This window comes from Thermobia domestica, chromosome 2 (genome assembly GCF_964235325.1).
Source record: "Thermobia domestica chromosome 2, izTheDome1.hap1.1, whole genome shotgun sequence".
Lineage (NCBI taxonomy): Eukaryota > Metazoa > Arthropoda > Insecta > Zygentoma > Lepismatidae > Thermobia > Thermobia domestica.
Genome location: NC_137455.1, coordinates 353,421,025 through 353,439,878, shown reverse-complemented (window position 1 = coordinate 353,439,878; position 18,854 = coordinate 353,421,025). Strand labels below are relative to the sequence as shown.

The following is an 18,854-nucleotide window of genomic DNA, read 5'->3' as shown; positions in this document are numbered from 1 at the left end:
GAAGAACCCCGTGGAAACCCAAGCATACGGTGTTTGTCCACCACAAAGCTCACTTGGCGCGAGCTGAGATCGAACCAAGGACTTCATGCACCATATGTGAACGCTCTACCACTGAGCCACCGCGGCCCCGCTAGATGAGTTTGATCACTAACAATATATTGTAATGCCTCTGAAAGAGGAGGTAAAATACTAATAGAGCAAAAAGTCATTAATATTTACGACATTAAGGGTATTGAGAAACATTAGAACTTCCACTGTTTTCCAGGCAGAGGGAAAGGTGTCGCTCATAAGGGAAATGTTGAAGTATTAGTAACTGAATTTAGTACAAACAGTATTTATTTATTTTTTTTTAATAAATTTAACCTGATCCACAGCAGTAGCGTTTGATTTTATTCTGTTGATATCCTTCATGACAGTTAGAGGACTAACACATTCAAATAAAGGCACTTTTGCTGTACTTCTATAACGGTTTTCCCTATTATATCTGTAGTTTTAGGATCTGCATTGCTAAAGACCTTTAATGTCACAAAAAACGATTATTAAGGTCATCTGCAGTGAATTTATCGCTAGCCTGGTTTTCTTGCCCACTGATTTTTGATCCCCTTATTAAACGATATTTAATTTTTCCTCAAAATTTTCGGGTTATCAGTGCTGCTAGTTAGATATTAAGCAAATTTTATTTTTGACTTTTCTTATGAAGTGCATTATTGTTCAAGATAATAAATCTACAGGCCTATTTTTTTGAAACAGTCGTCGGCCTGTGCTATAGTACTCGCGCCCAGTCGTGAAGTTTGGGCTCTAAACCAATCACAGCAATGTTTTGCTTGAGCTCCGATGAATCGGAAAACTTCGGTACAATTCGTGGAGCCGCTTCCCGAGCGCACACTTGGAGAAACGTCAAACAGCTGAAATTCACCAACAATGTTGCCAAACTTTGAAGAGATAGAAAATGAGTATTTAAAAAAGCATTTCAAAATTACCAATAATAACACTGCACAACAATAACCACTGTAACAATTATTCTAAAACGGTAACAATAACACGAATAGTAACAACGAAAATATAACGCAACAACAAAAAAAAAAAAAAAAAAAAAAGACAAGTAAAAACGGAACTTGGCCCCAATCCGACAACACTGTACTTTTGGGAGATGTTTTCCGTGTAGTGCGAGAGACGACTCTGACAAAATTTGATGGGTGGGGGTTGACGACTGGAACACCCCCTCGCGTTCTATTGGGTGGTGAAATCGGTAGATATAGGTCAAGCTTCACGACTCGGCGCGAATACTATAGGTTATAACTATATAATATAACAATAAAGATAAGTATATAATTATCTTTATAGGAATTTGTATACTGTTTGAAACAGAAATCGTATTTTTTAGCCATAATACTGGTATTATAATTTATTCTCTTTTATTTTTCAGGAACCATCACTGTACTATATTGATGGCCAGGGACAACGAATGAAGGGTAATGCATTCAGCGTAGGTTCTGGGATGTTATATGCTTATGGTGTATACGATTCCGATTTCAAACCCAACATGACGGTGGCGGAGGCTGTGGAATTGGGTCGGAGAGCCATTTACCATGCAACGTTTCGTGACAGTATGAGCGGAGGCAAAGTGATTGGTAAGTAAATTTATACAGGGTGTAAAGAAAGGTTGTTTACAACGCTTGGGAGGTGATTCTACAGATGAAAACAAGTAAAAATGTCTATGTAACACAATGTTCATCTCGGTCTCCTAACCGAGTTACGGACGTCCAAAAGGGTGGGAAAATGAACTTTGAAGGCTAATTCTGGCAAAACGACAAGAGATAGAAGGGCGGTGTTAAGCGGCCCACACAGGCTCTCAACATGGACTATCCAAAGATACGAAGATTAGATGTATACAAGACGAGCGCAAGGGATTCCCCAAAGGATGCGAAGCATGCCGCGGACGTTATGAGGGCAAAGTGAGGCATCCTTTGGGGAATCCCTTGCGCTCGTCTTGTATACATCTAATCTTCGTATCTTTGGATAGTCCATATTGAGAGTCTGTGTGGGCCGCCTAACACCGCCCTTCTATCTCTTGTCGTTTTGCCAGAATTAGCCTTCAAAGTTCATTTTCTCACCCTTTTGGACGTCCGTAACTCGGTTAGGAGACCGAGATGAACATTGTGTTACATAGACATTTTTACTTGTTTTCATCTGTAGAATCACCTCTCAAGCATTGTAAACAAACTTTCTTTACACCCTGTATATATAGATTTATCATGCAACGTTTCGCGACAGTATGAGCGGGGACAAAGTGATTGGTAAGTAAATGTATATATAGAACTGGAAACCAGGAGCGGATTAAGGGCGGAGCCAATGGAGCCCAGGCTCCGGGGGCCCCAAAAAATCCCTCTCTTCAATACTAAAATATAGCAATCAACTTATTATATTATAGGCTTCAGATCCATGCTAATTTTTTCCCGCTCGCTACGCTCGCGGTATCGCTTTAGTTCAATCTTCTTCCACCAGTGTCTTTACGATACTCATTCTGTGAGAGAGTGAGCACCAGTTTTCCCAAATATCTCCATTGAGTATAGAATTTATGTATCTCCTTTTGTTACGAATTGTACTGGCGAGGCAAAATATAGTTTTCTAAATTTAAATGGTTAAAAAGTCCAGTGAGTTCTAACATGACACAGCAGAAGCTTAATGTTCTTGCCTTGTTATCTATTGAATCATGTCTGGTCAGAAAGTTATCGTTTAATGACATAATAGAATCCTTTGCAGAGCAAAAATGTAGGAAGAAAACTTTTCTAACAATGTACCCTTGTACAGCTTTACCTATTTGTATATGATTTTTCTTCTTTTACTCTGTTAGTGTTTTTGCAGGGACTGTTGATTATTTGACTTGTATTTGGCAGTATATGAGCATTTACACTGCAGTATATGAGCATTTAAATCTTAATAATGAATGTAATTAAACTAATTATTGTAAACTTGGAGGACATTAAAATATTACAGCCCGCCCCTGCTAGAAACAACAACAACACATTGTCCATGTTGCGCTACGCAAAGACATTTTGCTCAAGCGAAAGTTAACACAAGTAGATCTATGCCAGATATTATTGTTATTTAAGTATATTGCAACGTTTTGTTCGGTAGAGTCTAATGAAAGTTCGGGATATAAAGTCCTTCACCTATTCCACTTTCATAAACAGACTCTGCCATTGAATCATTGTGGAGTGAGAGAGAGTGAAAACATGTCTGGTGCAGAGGTGACCACTTTGATCTAACCTCACTCAACTTCACGCTCACACACTCATTTCGATCTCATGCTAACTCGACCTCACGCTCATAAACTCACTTCGACTTCACGCTCACGTCACCAGTCTGACCACGCTCAGTCGACCTCACACTCACACCACCAGTCTGACCTCACGCTTACCTCGCCGTTCTGACCTCACGCTCACACCACCAGTCTGACTTCACGCTCACATAACTAGTCTGAGTTCATGCTCACATCACCAGCCTGACCTCACGCTCACATCACTAGTCTGACCTCACACTCACTCAACCTCATGCTCACTTCGTGAGGTTGAGGTCGAGTGAGCGTGAGTTCCGAACTCGTGAGCGCCGATTTCGTGAGTTCGGGCACAGCTCTTCCCGCTAGCCTATTGGCTAGCACGCGCACATTTGGTGCACAGGGTCGTGGGCAGGACTTGCGATATTTCGATGTATCGATAGATAGTTTGAAATGTCGGGATTTTTTTGATGTCGATTTTTCGATAGTTTTCAGTATTTGGATAATTTTCGATGTTTTCATGTTTTCAATATCAAGGTATATCAATACCACTTTCTCAACATAACGAAAACTATTCATATAACACTGCCTAGACTTTCAATACTTCAACGTTCTCTGTTCCATAGGATTACTACCTAATACAACCAAATATGACAAACTTCGATTTATCAGGATCATCCAAGTGGGATTTACAATATTGTAATATTAGTTTGTACGCCTGTACGACTTTTGCTTTACACGCGAACTACTAAATGCAGTATTGAATTCCGTCTCCTGGGATCGTTAGCTAAAATAATTATTTCGAAAAGGTCGTTGAAGAAGATGATTTACCCATGGATAGAAGTAGAAATTAGTCATTTTCCGTTTAACATCGATTACTATAGAGCAAAGACAGTAAGTAACATATAGCGAGACATGATTTCTTGCAATTGATCCAGCATCCCAAGAAGACCTTTCATCTCCATCTTTAACAATGTACTAAAATCGGAAGTGATATAAATTTACTACAACTTCCAGTCTCAGTATTGATCTACATAGAAGTAAGACTATATATATATAAAGATAGTGTTTTTTTAAATCTATTTAGTTTTCTAAGAAAAGTTCTCACATTCACTCTTAACCTTCTATTCAAACTGAAAATGGCAGAAATCAACCACGTCCGGTTCTAACGTTGATCACTATAAAGTAAAAAACTGTAATAGAGATAAGCGTTTTTTTTTTTTTTTTCAATCAACTAAACATCCCAACAATACCTTTAGTTACCATCCTTATCTTTCCACCGAAATCGAAAATGTTAGAAGTACATTACAACTTGCGGATTCAATACATATTGCAAAAAAGGTAAGAACTAGCCAGAAGTAGGTTTCGGAATCTGGTTAGGCATCTAAGAATAGTTGTCATCTCTCGTAACCCTCCATTCTAAATGAAATCTTTGAGTTTAACGTCCCACGGTTACGCCGGTTAGGCCAAAGGAAGCGGTGATGATGAAATAATGGATGAAATAGTGGAATGAAGAAAGTGGGAAGAAACGGGAGAACCGTAAAAAAACCCACGCACACGGTGTTTGTCCACCACAAAGTCCACTTGGCGAGGGCTGGAATCAAACCTGGATCCCTACTCACCAGAGGTGAACGCTCTACCACTGAACCACTGCAGCTTCCCAAAAGAGTCAAAGTTCAATAATAATAATAATAATAATAATAATAATAATAATAATAATAATAATAATAATAAAAGTAAAAATGAAGCTCTCCCAGAAATAATTGAATTTGTAAATCTATGGCTTGAATCACTGGTCGAAGTTAAGTGAAATTTTAATCTTATACTTGCAGTAGACATTTGCATAGAGACCGGTCCTTATGATGCGCTTCGCCCCCTTCCCTAAGTTCTCTTTCGCATGTGACCCTCGATATCTGCCACCTTACCAATCTCTATCTTGATAAATTTTAGCAATCCAAACGATTATTCTGGTCATTTTAGAGACACTCTCAGTAGTTTCAATATTAAAACTATTGCGTACAGTCGAAAATTCGAAACAAATTTCTTGTATTATTGAATAGCTCGTATTGTAAAACTCAAATTAATCTTTTTCTGTAAATTTATTTTAAAAAATGAATTTGTAACAATGCACATCTTTCTTTACAGGATACAAAGTGAAAATGCATTAAAATTTGTACAAAAACGAAGATATTTATAAAATAAGGTTTTTGTATATGAATATTTTGTATTGTTAAAATTTTGTACATCGACGGGTCCAATGAAAAAAGGTAGCGGACCAAAGATACTCTCTGCTTACCTATGGTCGTTTCACAGCAGGTGTTATCTTCAGACAAAGAAAACACAGATAGCTTTTGTGTAGAGAACAAAAAATCTACAGTGTTTTCGAATTACAATATATTTTTCCCTGCTATTGGAAGAACCAGGTGTCTACTTTGATCTAACCTCACTCAACCTCACGCTCACAAACTCATTTCGACCTCACGCTCACATCACCAGTCTGACCTCACACCCACATCATCAGTCTGATCTCATGCTCACTCGACCTCACTCTCACATTATTAGTCTGACCTCACACTCACTCGACCTCACTCTCACATCATTAGTCTGACCTCACGCTCACTCAACCTCACGCTCGCATCACCAGTCTGACCTCACGTTCACTCGAACTCACACTCACATCACCAGCCTGACCTCACGCTCTCATAACCAGTCTGATCTCACGCTCACTCGACCTCAACCTCACGAAGTGAGCGTGAGTTCCGAACTCGTGAGCGCCAACTTCATGAGTTTCGACACCTTTGGTCTGGTGCAATCGAAACGCCCGCCAAGTGTGAACTAAGTGATGAATTCGATTTCTGCAGGCTACTGCTGAGTTTTCCGATATTCTAAGATCAGATAATTCAGAAATCATAATCCAAGCCTTTGACGAACTACATGAGTCACGCGCTCAGCCAGTGTTGCCCAAGATCTGAAGATTAAAAAGTAGTGTGGTTGTGCTTTAAAAGTGACGGATTTGAAGTTTTTGTAGCCCAAACATAAAAATGAATTATTTTGCATCTATATACTTTCACTAATCGATTTAATGGAAACATCTGGTGTTTTAAATACGTCATATGTTTGGATTGGCAACGGTCAGGCGGCGACCGCAGTTTCAGACTGGTGGCGGTAGCGTGTTACAGCAAACTCCATACTCCGTCAGGAGCAGTAGAACAAGCAGTGTACAATGAACTAAGCTGACAATGATGGTATAAAATGAGCGATCCTTCTTATTTCCAAGGAGACATCTTTGCTTAGGATCTCCAATACATTTTACAACGTTTACAGTATACTTCTTCATTGATATTCCTCACTTCTTTAATTCATTTGCTAAATTCTTTATCTGACAACCATGGATTTGGGAATTTTTTATTGTACTTACTCCATTTACTCATTATGTTAATGTGACTAATAAAGTAACACAATTGCATGTACAATGTTCACGTTTACTCAACTCGGTTCAACTATTAGGCCGTAAGACAGCAACACGGTCAGTGATCTGCAACAGCACAAACTCAACAAATCTGGTGTTATCATGTATGGAGATTTAAAAACTACTAAAACAAAAATTGAATTAGTATCGAACATGTTAGTTTTAGTAAAACTATTTTTCATTGATCATTGTGAATAAAATACTCAAAGCAGAAAATTGTTATTGTATATAGAAAATAGTAGCGATTTCTTAAGAGTTATAGCCTGCAGATAATTAAAATTAGCCCCAAAAGTAGCGTGTCCCCAATTTGAAATTTTGCTAGCGAGAGCCTTTTAAAATCGCCCAATCTGGCAATACTGCGTTCAGCAATGTCGTCTGCAACTACAGGCTTCTATCGTTAGATACTTTCGTAGTATGCGTCCGTAAATTCTAGGTATACTTTAGATTCTCTGCATTTATCGTGTACACAGCCAACACTTATAAAGTTCTGCCCATAGTCCTTATACCTACTCATTCGATAATCAATTGTGGCTGTATTATAATCTTTCGCCTGAAGCAATCGAATTACATGATATAGTTCATACTTGGCGGGCGCTTCGATTACATTCGATATGTTTTGCAATCGAATTACATCATGTAGTTCACACTTGACAGATGCTTCGATTGCTGTTGAAATCTTTTCACGCTCGAATGGCAGAGTCTGTATAGCGATGTAGGGAGATGAACGACGACCAATGAACAGCTTTGTATAAAGGTAACCAAGAAAGTTATGTCGCTTTTTCACACACCACCTTCGACATCGGTATGTCACCTAAGACGTACCTGGAAGATCAAAATAGTCCCCATCAACATCGAAGACCTTCTGCCAACGTTCTGAAGGGCCGTGGATTCCATCGCGGTAGAACTTGGTAAGCCGAGAGCGAAGAAGGTATCAAGTGCATTTTGCACCGTTACTAGGGATTTGAACTGGCTTCCTTTAAGGTGATTGTCCAAGGAGTGGAACAGATGATAATCGTATGGTGCAATGTCTGAGGAGTATGGCGGATGCAATAGTGTTTACCATACAAGGCGTAGAATGATGTCCTGGGACATCCTAGCTACGTGGGGCTTAGCGTTGTCCTGTAACAGAAGGACCCCTTTGCTATTCAGAAGAGCTGGAGAGTATCTCAAGAGTTTTGAGCTTTCCTTGAACATGGCTCAATTGCTGACAGTACACAATTGCATTGATGCTCTAACCAGCTGATAGCAGTTCCCGATGCACGATTCCGCGAGCAGTCCACCAAACACACAGTAGGACCTTCTTCTAGTGCAGTGCTGGTTTCGGCTGTTTTGAAACCAGTTCATGAGATGCTAACCAATGATGGCCCCGTGGAGCTTCGCACAGGAACCCACTTCTTATCACATGTCAACGCCCTGTCCAGAAATGGCTTCTTCTCGGGTGTCTGCTCGCGTTGGCTTCGGGCCCGGAGTCAAATCTTGTGAGACCCATAGACCCAACTTGTAGTGCTTCCCAAGTTGATGGAGATTGTTTCTCCACTCACACTGAATTGTAGTCCCAGTTCCTCACATGTCTGGTCACTGTTCATCTCAATTGCTGCCTGAAGATCTTCATGTTGTACATGTGTTGGTCTTCCAGCACGTGGTGCGTCTTCTACTGTTTTGTCATCGTCCTTAAACTTGTTAAACCGCTGCACTGTCCGCGTAGTCACAACATCCTCACCAAAGGCCTGACATATCTTCCGCCCGCTGCGTCGGCGTTTGACCCCAGTTTGAACGCGTAGAGTATACAAGCCCTTATGACGCTCTGTGGAGATCCCATGTTCACTCCGTCCTTACGCCGTCCCACGCCACGGTGTAACTGAACTGCCACAACCAAGTAGTATGTTGAATATGCACACACCAACAACTGATCTTCGCCTTATCTACATTCGCATTCAACTCACGGTGTGAGGGCCAGTAGAACACATACCTCCAGAAAAAGAGACAGAACTTTCTTGGTTATCTTTATATTATCCTTGTTTCGTTATGACAGTATTAGGGTTCGAATCCTGGTACGTTTCCGTGAGAAAACCATATAGTACAGTCCTGGGCTCGATTCTCGTCTGTCCCTGTCTGTTTCTCATATATAACAGTACTGGGTTCGATCCAGGTACGTCTCACATAGGGATCAACCGTATGCTAGAGTATTGAGTTCAATTCTACTCACTCTCTTTCGGGATAAACCCTTTTGTTACTGTACGTGGTTCGTGTCCTACGGTCCCAAAGAGGGCTTACGCATTTACTTTGGTCTGGGGTTCGATTCTCCACTGCTCGAATGTCTTCTTTAGCATTGTCTAGTGGGTTTGATCGACCATTGCAACTGACCATATAGCCGTCGGACAACAGGTTCAGAGTTCGGTCAGAACGTTACGGGAAACCGGCACAAAGTTAACTCTAATTGTATTCTATAGCGCTAATGCAATTCATTAATGTGTGTATTACTAAGTTGCATAGGCGCTAATCACTCGTGCTGTAAAGAAACATGAATTAAGTTATTCCTTAAAACTAACACAGGTAAATTTAAACCATAATTATCATATTGAAAGGATACTCAATTTTTGGATTTTCTTGGTTTTTAATTTAGAACACTAAAACTTTATGAACATATAACAGATCACTGGCACTTCAAAGGGATACTTGATAATAATGATTATATTTTAATTAAATTTAGCCCATTGATTATCGAAGACGCGGTTGTCGCGGTTGACACGAATTATTCGTTATTTTTCGTCACTCGATAGATTTTTGTAATTCACTAACACTCCTTACTCACTTTGACACTGGAAAGGGAGACTGTATTGGATATCCAGGGGTGTTGTCCTGTAGGTTGCGGGTTGCTCTCTTCTTATCCTCCTTGCAGCGAATTGAATGGTATGCCATTCTCCAGATCCATACTGTTAAAATAACATTCAGTTGCACTTAATAAAATATTACTTGACGTTTCTCATGCTTTATAATTGTTCGTTCAGGTTTCTAAATAAGAGTTTACTAAACGTATGTAACAAATACTTCATTTTTGTCGTATATTCGTCTCAACTAATTCATTCGTGGTTGCTTCCCCGTGTGCGTAAGTCAGACTACTGCACCTTTTCTTTCCGTCCCCTCCTGTTGCTAGGCAAAAGAATTGGTTTGCTACGCAGTTTGGTGATGTCAAGAGCTAAAAATAGCCATGACAGCCCATAGACAGGAATGTTTTGAGACGACGATTGTCCATTGTGCTGAATTTTAGGTCCTTATATGGGAAGGAGAGAGGAACTCTGTGATTTCCGTTGGAGTCGAGACGTGCATACATATATGCATATTCGTTTGTTGGCTGAGAGAAAAATTCTTGGAAGCACTATTATGCGAGGTTCATTTAAAAAGTTAAAAATTTCGAGGTTTTTTCAACACAAAAACAATTTTTAAAGGTTTTATTTGCCAATAAACAAATAGTGTGAATGGTTTCTCAACATGTATGACTGCTGCATAGCACAAGAAATTGACTAATTTATCACTTTTTGAGTTGCAATTACTTTTCTTTTGTGATAATTTTCGCTGTGCACTAGTTTTACGGTATTCAGAATGAACCCTAGATTGCTTTTTTCTTTTCACTAGGTTTTTCCATTTACCTGTATACTTAGCTTTGGTTATGACGTCACGATCAGCTGATAACACATTACTGACAGTATTCGGTGACTGATATTTAATTTTACCATTACGTTCACTTTCAGATCGCTTAGACGTAAAAGATTTATTCACCCAATTACCACCTTCTTCCTGAAAAGGTTCGTGATATTTGTCTACAGGTGATGAGTGGCCAGCACCTGACCCTTCTACTACGTCACGGATCGCTAAGTTACTAGTGTGATTTGATTTGGAATTTTGATCACCGTGATGCGACGACACAACTTGACATTTACAACTACTTGCCTGAGCATTAGTGCAACTATTACATTTATTTTTGAAAGAACGTTTACGAACATACTTGGAAAATTTTGAAAAACAATACAGCATACGTTTAACTCTTTTTAGTTTTCGTCTGACTTTACGTACTTTCTTTTTATGTTGCCGGTGCTTTTTGCCACATTGAACCTGTGAACTATATTTTCTTGCCCTTTGACAAACAACATTTCGTAATTTACTAAAATATTCTTGACAGGTTTTCAGTTTCTTTTCCCACGTTATTGAGTTATGTTCATTACCATTAGGCCTACCTGGCGTAAAGCCGTTTGTACTATCTTCTAAGTACACAACTTGAGTGCAAGTAACAACGCAAAAGATAACATAGTTCATTTGTTTCATCTGTATGTTTTTGACTTTCAACTCACAGCTTGAAAAACTACTCTTCTCTTGGCAAATCTCTACCACCCTAACATACACAAAAAATAAACAAGTTTTGTGAAACGGAACGCATTCTAATTTACTGGTTAGCAAGGTGCCATAGAGGCGATTCTCCTCTAACAAACATACACTACAAGACTGCGTGGGCAGGCCACTTTTGCCTTCATCCTCAACACAATTTATTACAACTCTAATAAACCTTTCTGTAGTGAAGCGCGCATTGCATCCATGAATGCATTTTTTTGTTCCTTTACAAAACAAACAAATGACAGCTGGAACAGCTGATCACTCGCTCACACACAGAGCTACGCTAAACGAGATCGACTTGGTTGGTAGGGTTTGCAAGACAGCTGGGTTGTTCTTCTTTTTTCTTCCTACAAAACTATTTGACAGAGACAAAACAAATTCTTTGGCTTGGCCTAACTCAATGTTAACGTGATTGACAACAGGAATGATTTGTTTTTCTATCTTTAATTCACACTCAGATATTTCTTTAACCTGTTCAAATTCATTGTCAAGAAATTCAATATTAGCTTGATTTACTACAATAGGTGGTGACTGAGACCTAACACATGGCAAAATAGTACAAGTTTCAACACACTCATTTTTCACTGTTCGTGCGTATGCTTTCTGAGCAACGGGGGCAAAGTCCCACAAAATACCTTCAAACTCACGTTCAACAAATTCTAAATTACTTTCAGCAAGTTCTATTTTTAATGGTATTGTTTTACTTTTACTATTCTCATGATCTTGAAAATTTTCTAACTCATTAATTTTTACAGGAGTATGCGCAAAAATTGCAGTTTCGAGAGGATCAGCAAACCTAACCCGTTTTGGTGGTACAACTTGACAATTTATTTTCTGATTATCGCTGGAATCCCTGTTACAACTGACATTGTATTGCTTTGAATATCTTTTATATATTCTTTCAGCTAATCTTTCTTTTGCAGTGCGTACAATGTCTGAATTTTCATAGTGAACTTTCAATTTACCTTTGATGTCTGACAAGGAAATAAATTCTGATTCAAGAATACATTCATCTTTGACCTTTCGATAGAAATCAGATTTGCGTATTTCATGCATTTTAGCAACAATTTTATCTTCAATTTCAGCCCTATATTCTATGTTCCTTTCCAAAAGAGATTTTGCAATTTCCTGTTTAGCTCTTTTACGAATTTTGCAAACTTCCTGGTCTACTTTTAAAGCATTTTCGACTTCTAACAATGTAAAAGGTTCTTTTCTATATCTGAACTGACTTTCTACTATTAAGTACTCTGTTTCTTTCCATATTTTTCGCATTTCATGCAAGACAGGAATTATTTCTCTGTTTACGGACATGATGATTAATTTACTAATGCCAGAACAACAAAATTAAATAACACTAATGAGGCACTACAATTTACCTTAATAAAATACAATTAACGTCGCCCTTATGCGGTTTTACCGAACGTCCCTGTTCGGGCGCCATTTTATGACAGTATTAGGGTTCGAATCCTGGTACGTTTCCGTGAGAAAACCATATAGTACAGTCCTGGGCTCGATTCTCGTCTGTCCCTGTCTGTTTCTCATATATAACAGTACTGGGTTCGATCCAGGTACGTCTCACATAGGGATCAACCGTATGCTAGAGTATTGAGTTCAATTCTACTCACTCTCTTTCGGGATAAACCCTTTTGTTACTGTACGTGGTTCGTGTCCTACGGTCCCAAAGAGGGCTTACGCATTTACTTTGGTCTGGGGTTCGATTCTCCACTGCTCGAATGTCTTCTTTAGCATTGTCTAGTGGGTTTGATCGACCATTGCAACTGACCATATAGCCGTCGGACAACAGGTTCAGAGTTCGGTCAGAACGTTACGGGAAACCGGCACAAAGTTAACTCTAATTGTATTCTATAGCGCTAATGCAATTCATTAATGTGTGTATTACTAAGTTGCATAGGCGCTAATCACTCGTGCTGTAAAGAAACATGAATTAAGTTATTCCTTAAAACTAACACAGGTAAATTTAAACCATAATTATCATATTGAAAGGATACTCAATTTTTGGATTTTCTTGGTTTTTAATTTAGAACACTAAAACTTTATGAACATATAACAGATCACTGGCACTTCAAAGGGATACTTGATAATAATGATTATATTTTAATTAAATTTAGCCCATTGATTATCGAAGACGCGGTTGTCGCGGTTGACACGAATTATTCGTTATTTTTCGTCACTCGATAGATTTTTGTAATTCACTAACACTCCTTACTCACTTTGACACTGGAAAGGGAGACTGTATTGGATATCCAGGGGTGTTGTCCTGTAGGTTGCGGGTTGCTCTCTTCTATCCTCCTTGCAGCGAATTGAATGGTATGCCGTTCTCCAGATCCATACTGTTAAAATAACATTCAGTTGCACTTAATAAAATATTACTTGACGTTTCTCATGCTTTATAATTGTTCGTTCAGGTTTCTAAATAAGAGTTTACTAAACGTATGTAACAAATACTTCATTTTTGTCGTATATTCGTCTCAACTAATTCATTCGTGGTTGCTTCCCCGTGTGCGTAAGTCAGACTACTGCACCTTTTCTTTCCGTCCCCTCCTGTTGCTAGGCAAAAGAATTGGTTTGCTACGCAGTTTGGTGATGTCAAGAGCTAAAAATAGCCATGACAGCCCATAGACAGGAATGTTTTGAGACGACGATTGTCCATTGTGCTGAATTTTAGGTCCTTATATGGGAAGGAGAGAGGAACTCTGTGATTTCCGTTGGAGTCGAGACGTGCATACATATATGCATATTCGTTTGTTGGCTGAGAGAAAAATTCTTGGAAGCACTATTATGCGAGGTTCATTTAAAAAGTTAAAAATTTCGAGGTTTTTTCAACACAAAAACAATTTTTAAAGGTTTTATTTGCCAATAAACAAATAGTGTGAATGGTTTCTCAACATGTATGACTGCTGCATAGCACAAGAAATTGACTAATTTATCACTTTTTGAGTTGCAATTACTTTTCTTTTGTGATAATTTTCGCTGTGCACTAGTTTTACGGTATTCAGAATGAACCCTAGATTGCTTTTTTCTTTTCACTAGGTTTTTCCATTTACCTGTATACTTAGCTTTGGTTATGACGTCACGATCAGCTGATAACACATTACTGACAGTATTCGGTGACTGATATTTAATTTTACCATTACGTTCACTTTCAGATCGCTTAGACGTAAAAGATTTATTCACCCAATTACCACCTTCTTCCTGAAAAGGTTCGTGATATTTGTCTACAGGTGATGAGTGGCCAGCACCTGACCCTTCTACTACGTCACGGATCGCTAAGTTACTAGTGTGATTTGATTTGGAATTTTGATCACCGTGATGCGACGACACAACTTGACATTTACAACTACTTGCCTGAGCATTAGTGCAACTATTACATTTATTTTTGAAAGAACGTTTACGAACATACTTGGAAAATTTTGAAAAACAATACAGCATACGTTTAACTCTTTTTAGTTTTCGTCTGACTTTACGTACTTTCTTTTTATGTTGCCGGTGCTTTTTGCCACATTGAACCTGTGAACTATATTTTCTTGCCCTTTGACAAACAACATTTCGTAATTTACTAAAATATTCTTGACAGGTTTTCAGTTTCTTTTCCCACGTTATTGAGTTATGTTCATTACCATTAGGCCTACCTGGCGTAAAGCCGTTTGTACTATCTTCTAAGTACACAACTTGAGTGCAAGTAACAACGCAAAAGATAACATAGTTCATTTGTTTCATCTGTATGTTTTTGACTTTCAACTCACAGCTTGAAAAACTACTCTTCTCTTGGCAAATCTCTACCACCCTAACATACACAAAAAATAAACAAGTTTTGTGAAACGGAACGCATTCTAATTTACTGGTTAGCAAGGTGCCATAGAGGCGATTCTCCTCTAACAAACATACACTACAAGACTGCGTGGGCAGGCCACTTTTGCCTTCATCCTCAACACAATTTATTACAACTCTAATAAACCTTTCTGTAGTGAAGCGCGCATTGCATCCATGAATGCATTTTTTTGTTCCTTTACAAAACAAACAAATGACAGCTGGAACAGCTGATCACTCGCTCACACACAGAGCTACGCTAAACGAGATCGACTTGGTTGGTAGGGTTTGCAAGACAGCTGGGTTGTTCTTCTTTTTTCTTCCTACAAAACTATTTGACAGAGACAAAACAAATTCTTTGGCTTGGCCTAACTCAATGTTAACGTGATTGACAACAGGAATGATTTGTTTTTCTATCTTTAATTCACACTCAGATATTTCTTTAACCTGTTCAAATTCATTGTCAAGAAATTCAATATTAGCTTGATTTACTACAATAGGTGGTGACTGAGACCTAACACATGGCAAAATAGTACAAGTTTCAACACACTCATTTTTCACTGTTCGTGCGTATGCTTTCTGAGCAACGGGGGCAAAGTCCCACAAAATACCTTCAAACTCACGTTCAACAAATTCTAAATTACTTTCAGCAAGTTCTATTTTTAATGGTATTGTTTTACTTTTACTATTCTCATGATCTTGAAAATTTTCTAACTCATTAATTTTTACAGGAGTATGCGCAAAAATTGCAGTTTCGAGAGGATCAGCAAACCTAACCCGTTTTGGTGGTACAACTTGACAATTTATTTTCTGATTATCGCTGGAATCCCTGTTACAACTGACATTGTATTGCTTTGAATATCTTTTATATATTCTTTCAGCTAATCTTTCTTTTGCAGTGCGTACAATGTCTGAATTTTCATAGTGAACTTTCAATTTACCTTTGATGTCTGACAAGGAAATAAATTCTGATTCAAGAATACATTCATCTTTGACCTTTCGATAGAAATCAGATTTGCGTATTTCATGCATTTTAGCAACAATTTTATCTTCAATTTCAGCCCTATATTCTATGTTCCTTTCCAAAAGAGATTTTGCAATTTCCTGTTTAGCTCTTTTACGAATTTTGCAAACTTCCTGGTCTACTTTTAAAGCATTTTCGACTTCTAACAATGTAAAAGGTTCTTTTCTATATCTGAACTGACTTTCTACTATTAAGTACTCTGTTTCTTTCCATATTTTTCGCATTTCATGCAAGACAGGAATTATTTCTCTGTTTACGGACATGATGATTAATTTACTAATGCCAGAACAACAAAATTAAATAACACTAATGAGGCACTACAATTTACCTTAATAAAATACAATTAACGTCGCCCTTATGCGGTTTTACCGAACGTCCCTGTTCGGGCGCCATTTTATGACAGTATTAGGGTTCGAATCATGGTACGTTTCCGTGAGAAAACCATATAGTACAGTCCTGGGCTCGATTCTCGTCTGTCCCTGTCTGTTTCTCATATATAACAGTACTGGGTTCGATCCAGGTACGTCTCACATAGGGATCAACCGTATGCTAGAGTATTGAGTTCAATTCTACTCACTCTCTTTCGGGATAAACCCTTTTGTTACTGTACGTGGTTCGTGTCCTACGGTCCCAAAGAGGGCTTACGCATTTACTTTGGTCTGGGGTTCGATTCTCCACTGCTCGAATGTCTTCTTTAGCATTGTCTAGTGGGTTTGATCGACCATTGCAACTGACCATATAGCCGTCGGACAACAGGTTCAGAGTTCGGTCAGAACGTTACGGGAAACCGGCACAAAGTTAACTCTAATTGTATTCTATAGCGCTAATGCAATTCATTAATGTGTGTATTACTAAGTTGCATAGGCGCTAATCACTCGTGCTGTAAAGAAACATGAATTAAGTTATTCCTTAAAACTAACACAGGTAAATTTAAACCATAATTATCATATTGAAAGGATACTCAATTTTTGGATTTTCTTGGTTTTTAATTTAGAACACTAAAACTTTATGAACATATAACAGATCACTGGCACTTCAAAGGGATACTTGATAATAATGATTATATTTTAATTAAATTTAGCCCATTGATTATCGAAGACGCGGTTGTCGCGGTTGACACGAATTATTCGTTATTTTTCGTCACTCGATAGATTTTTGTAATTCACTAACACTCCTTACTCACTTTGACACTGGAAAGGGAGACTGTATTGGATATCCAGGGGTGTTGTCCTGTAGGTTGCGGGTTGCTCTCTTCTATCCTCCTTGCAGCGAATTGAATGGTATGCCGTTCTCCAGATCCATACTGTTAAAATAACATTCAGTTGCACTTAATAAAATATTACTTGACGTTTCTCATGCTTTATAATTGTTCGTTCAGGTTTCTAAATAAGAGTTTACTAAACGTATGTAACAAATACTTCATTTTTGTCGTATATTCGTCTCAACTAATTCATTCGTGGTTGCTTCCCCGTGTGCGTAAGTCAGACTACTGCACCTTTTCTTTCCGTCCCCTCCTGTTGCTAGGCAAAAGAATTGGTTTGCTACGCAGTTTGGTGATGTCAAGAGCTAAAAATAGCCATGACAGCCCATAGACAGGAATGTTTTGAGACGACGATTGTCCATTGTGCTGAATTTTAGGTCCTTATATGGGAAGGAGAGAGGAACTCTGTGATTTCCGTTGGAGTCGAGACGTGCATACATATATGCATATTCGTTTGTTGGCTGAGAGAAAAATTCTTGGAAGCACTATTATGCGAGGTTCATTTAAAAAGTTAAAAATTTCTTCTTAAAAATTGACTGAGCCAAACCGTATAGTTACATCGTCATTGGCATTGTTCTTCTCGGGTGGCTTTATGGAGAATCTCGTATTTATACTTTTTTTGAAAGACGAATTGAGGGGTTTGGCACAACACTGGTCTAACCCACATTTTTAAAAATGGAAAGTTAAACTTAAACACATGTGGCGTTTTGTACAATATAACAAAAGCAAGCACAAGTGGTTGAATGTGTCATACATTGTACATACATATATTGTACAGAAAACACATGTGTTTAACTTTAACTTGGTTTTCTCCATTTTTAAAAATGTGGGTTAGATCACTGTTGCGCTAACCCCCTCAATTCACCTGAGAACGCGAGTGGGGACGAAAGGGAGTGTTGAGATTTATCTCACCCTTTCAAACACTTCGGTTTGAACAATTTATGCAGTAATTTTATATATTCTGGATACAAAATATTAGTTCTATTTGAATGTTCTCACCCTTGTAAAATACCTGACGTAATCTACAGTATTAAACTATATTTTTTTTTTCATATATTTACAGTATATCACATGAACAACGATAGTGAGTGGAAGATAATGTCGGAAGACGATGTGTTTCAGTTGCATCAGAAGTACAGACCATATGACAAGACTGACGAAACATTTCAATGAATTCTGTTGTCAATTACATAGAGTTAAGTTTGTATTGAGTCCATGACTAATTTTCTTGTAAAATTAACTGAAAATCTCCTGTCTCTTTAAGCAAATACTAAGTTTACATATACCAGTTTTACTATTATTTTTTTTTTATATAGAATCTTCCTTAATGTATTTATCACAACCAAAACTTGTATTTTTTAAAATGTTCTTCAGTTTACATAAAAATATACTTCATAATATATGCTGGTGTTGCTTTGTATTTCTAACATACAGAATGCCCCAAGATAACTCTTTTTGCGACAGCCATAACCACATGATTTGGGTCTTTATGCTGTAGGTGAAGCTACCTACTTCTTTTGACGTATGCCCCATCATTGTCTCTGCACAATTCCCACCTATACATGATTGAGCGGAAAGCAACTTACGGAAGACATGCACTGAGAAAAAA

General features: G+C 38.2%; 1 protein-coding gene across 1 annotated transcript in view; it reads left to right on the top strand.

Annotated features, from left to right (window-relative positions):
* LOC145679878 (proteasome subunit beta type-5-like) overlaps nucleotides 1-18,605 on the top strand; it is a 39,296-nt gene extending 20,691 nt beyond the window's left edge. Inside the window, exons 4-5 of the mRNA XM_081750387.1 lie at nucleotides 1,427-1,631; nucleotides 18,309-18,605. Of these exons, the coding sequence (XP_081606513.1) occupies nucleotides 1,427-1,631; nucleotides 18,309-18,418 (315 nt within the window). The 3' untranslated portion in view covers nucleotides 18,419-18,605. The remainder of the gene's footprint in view (nucleotides 1-1,426; nucleotides 1,632-18,308) is intronic.
* The last annotated feature ends 249 nt before the right edge of the window (nucleotides 18,606-18,854 follow it).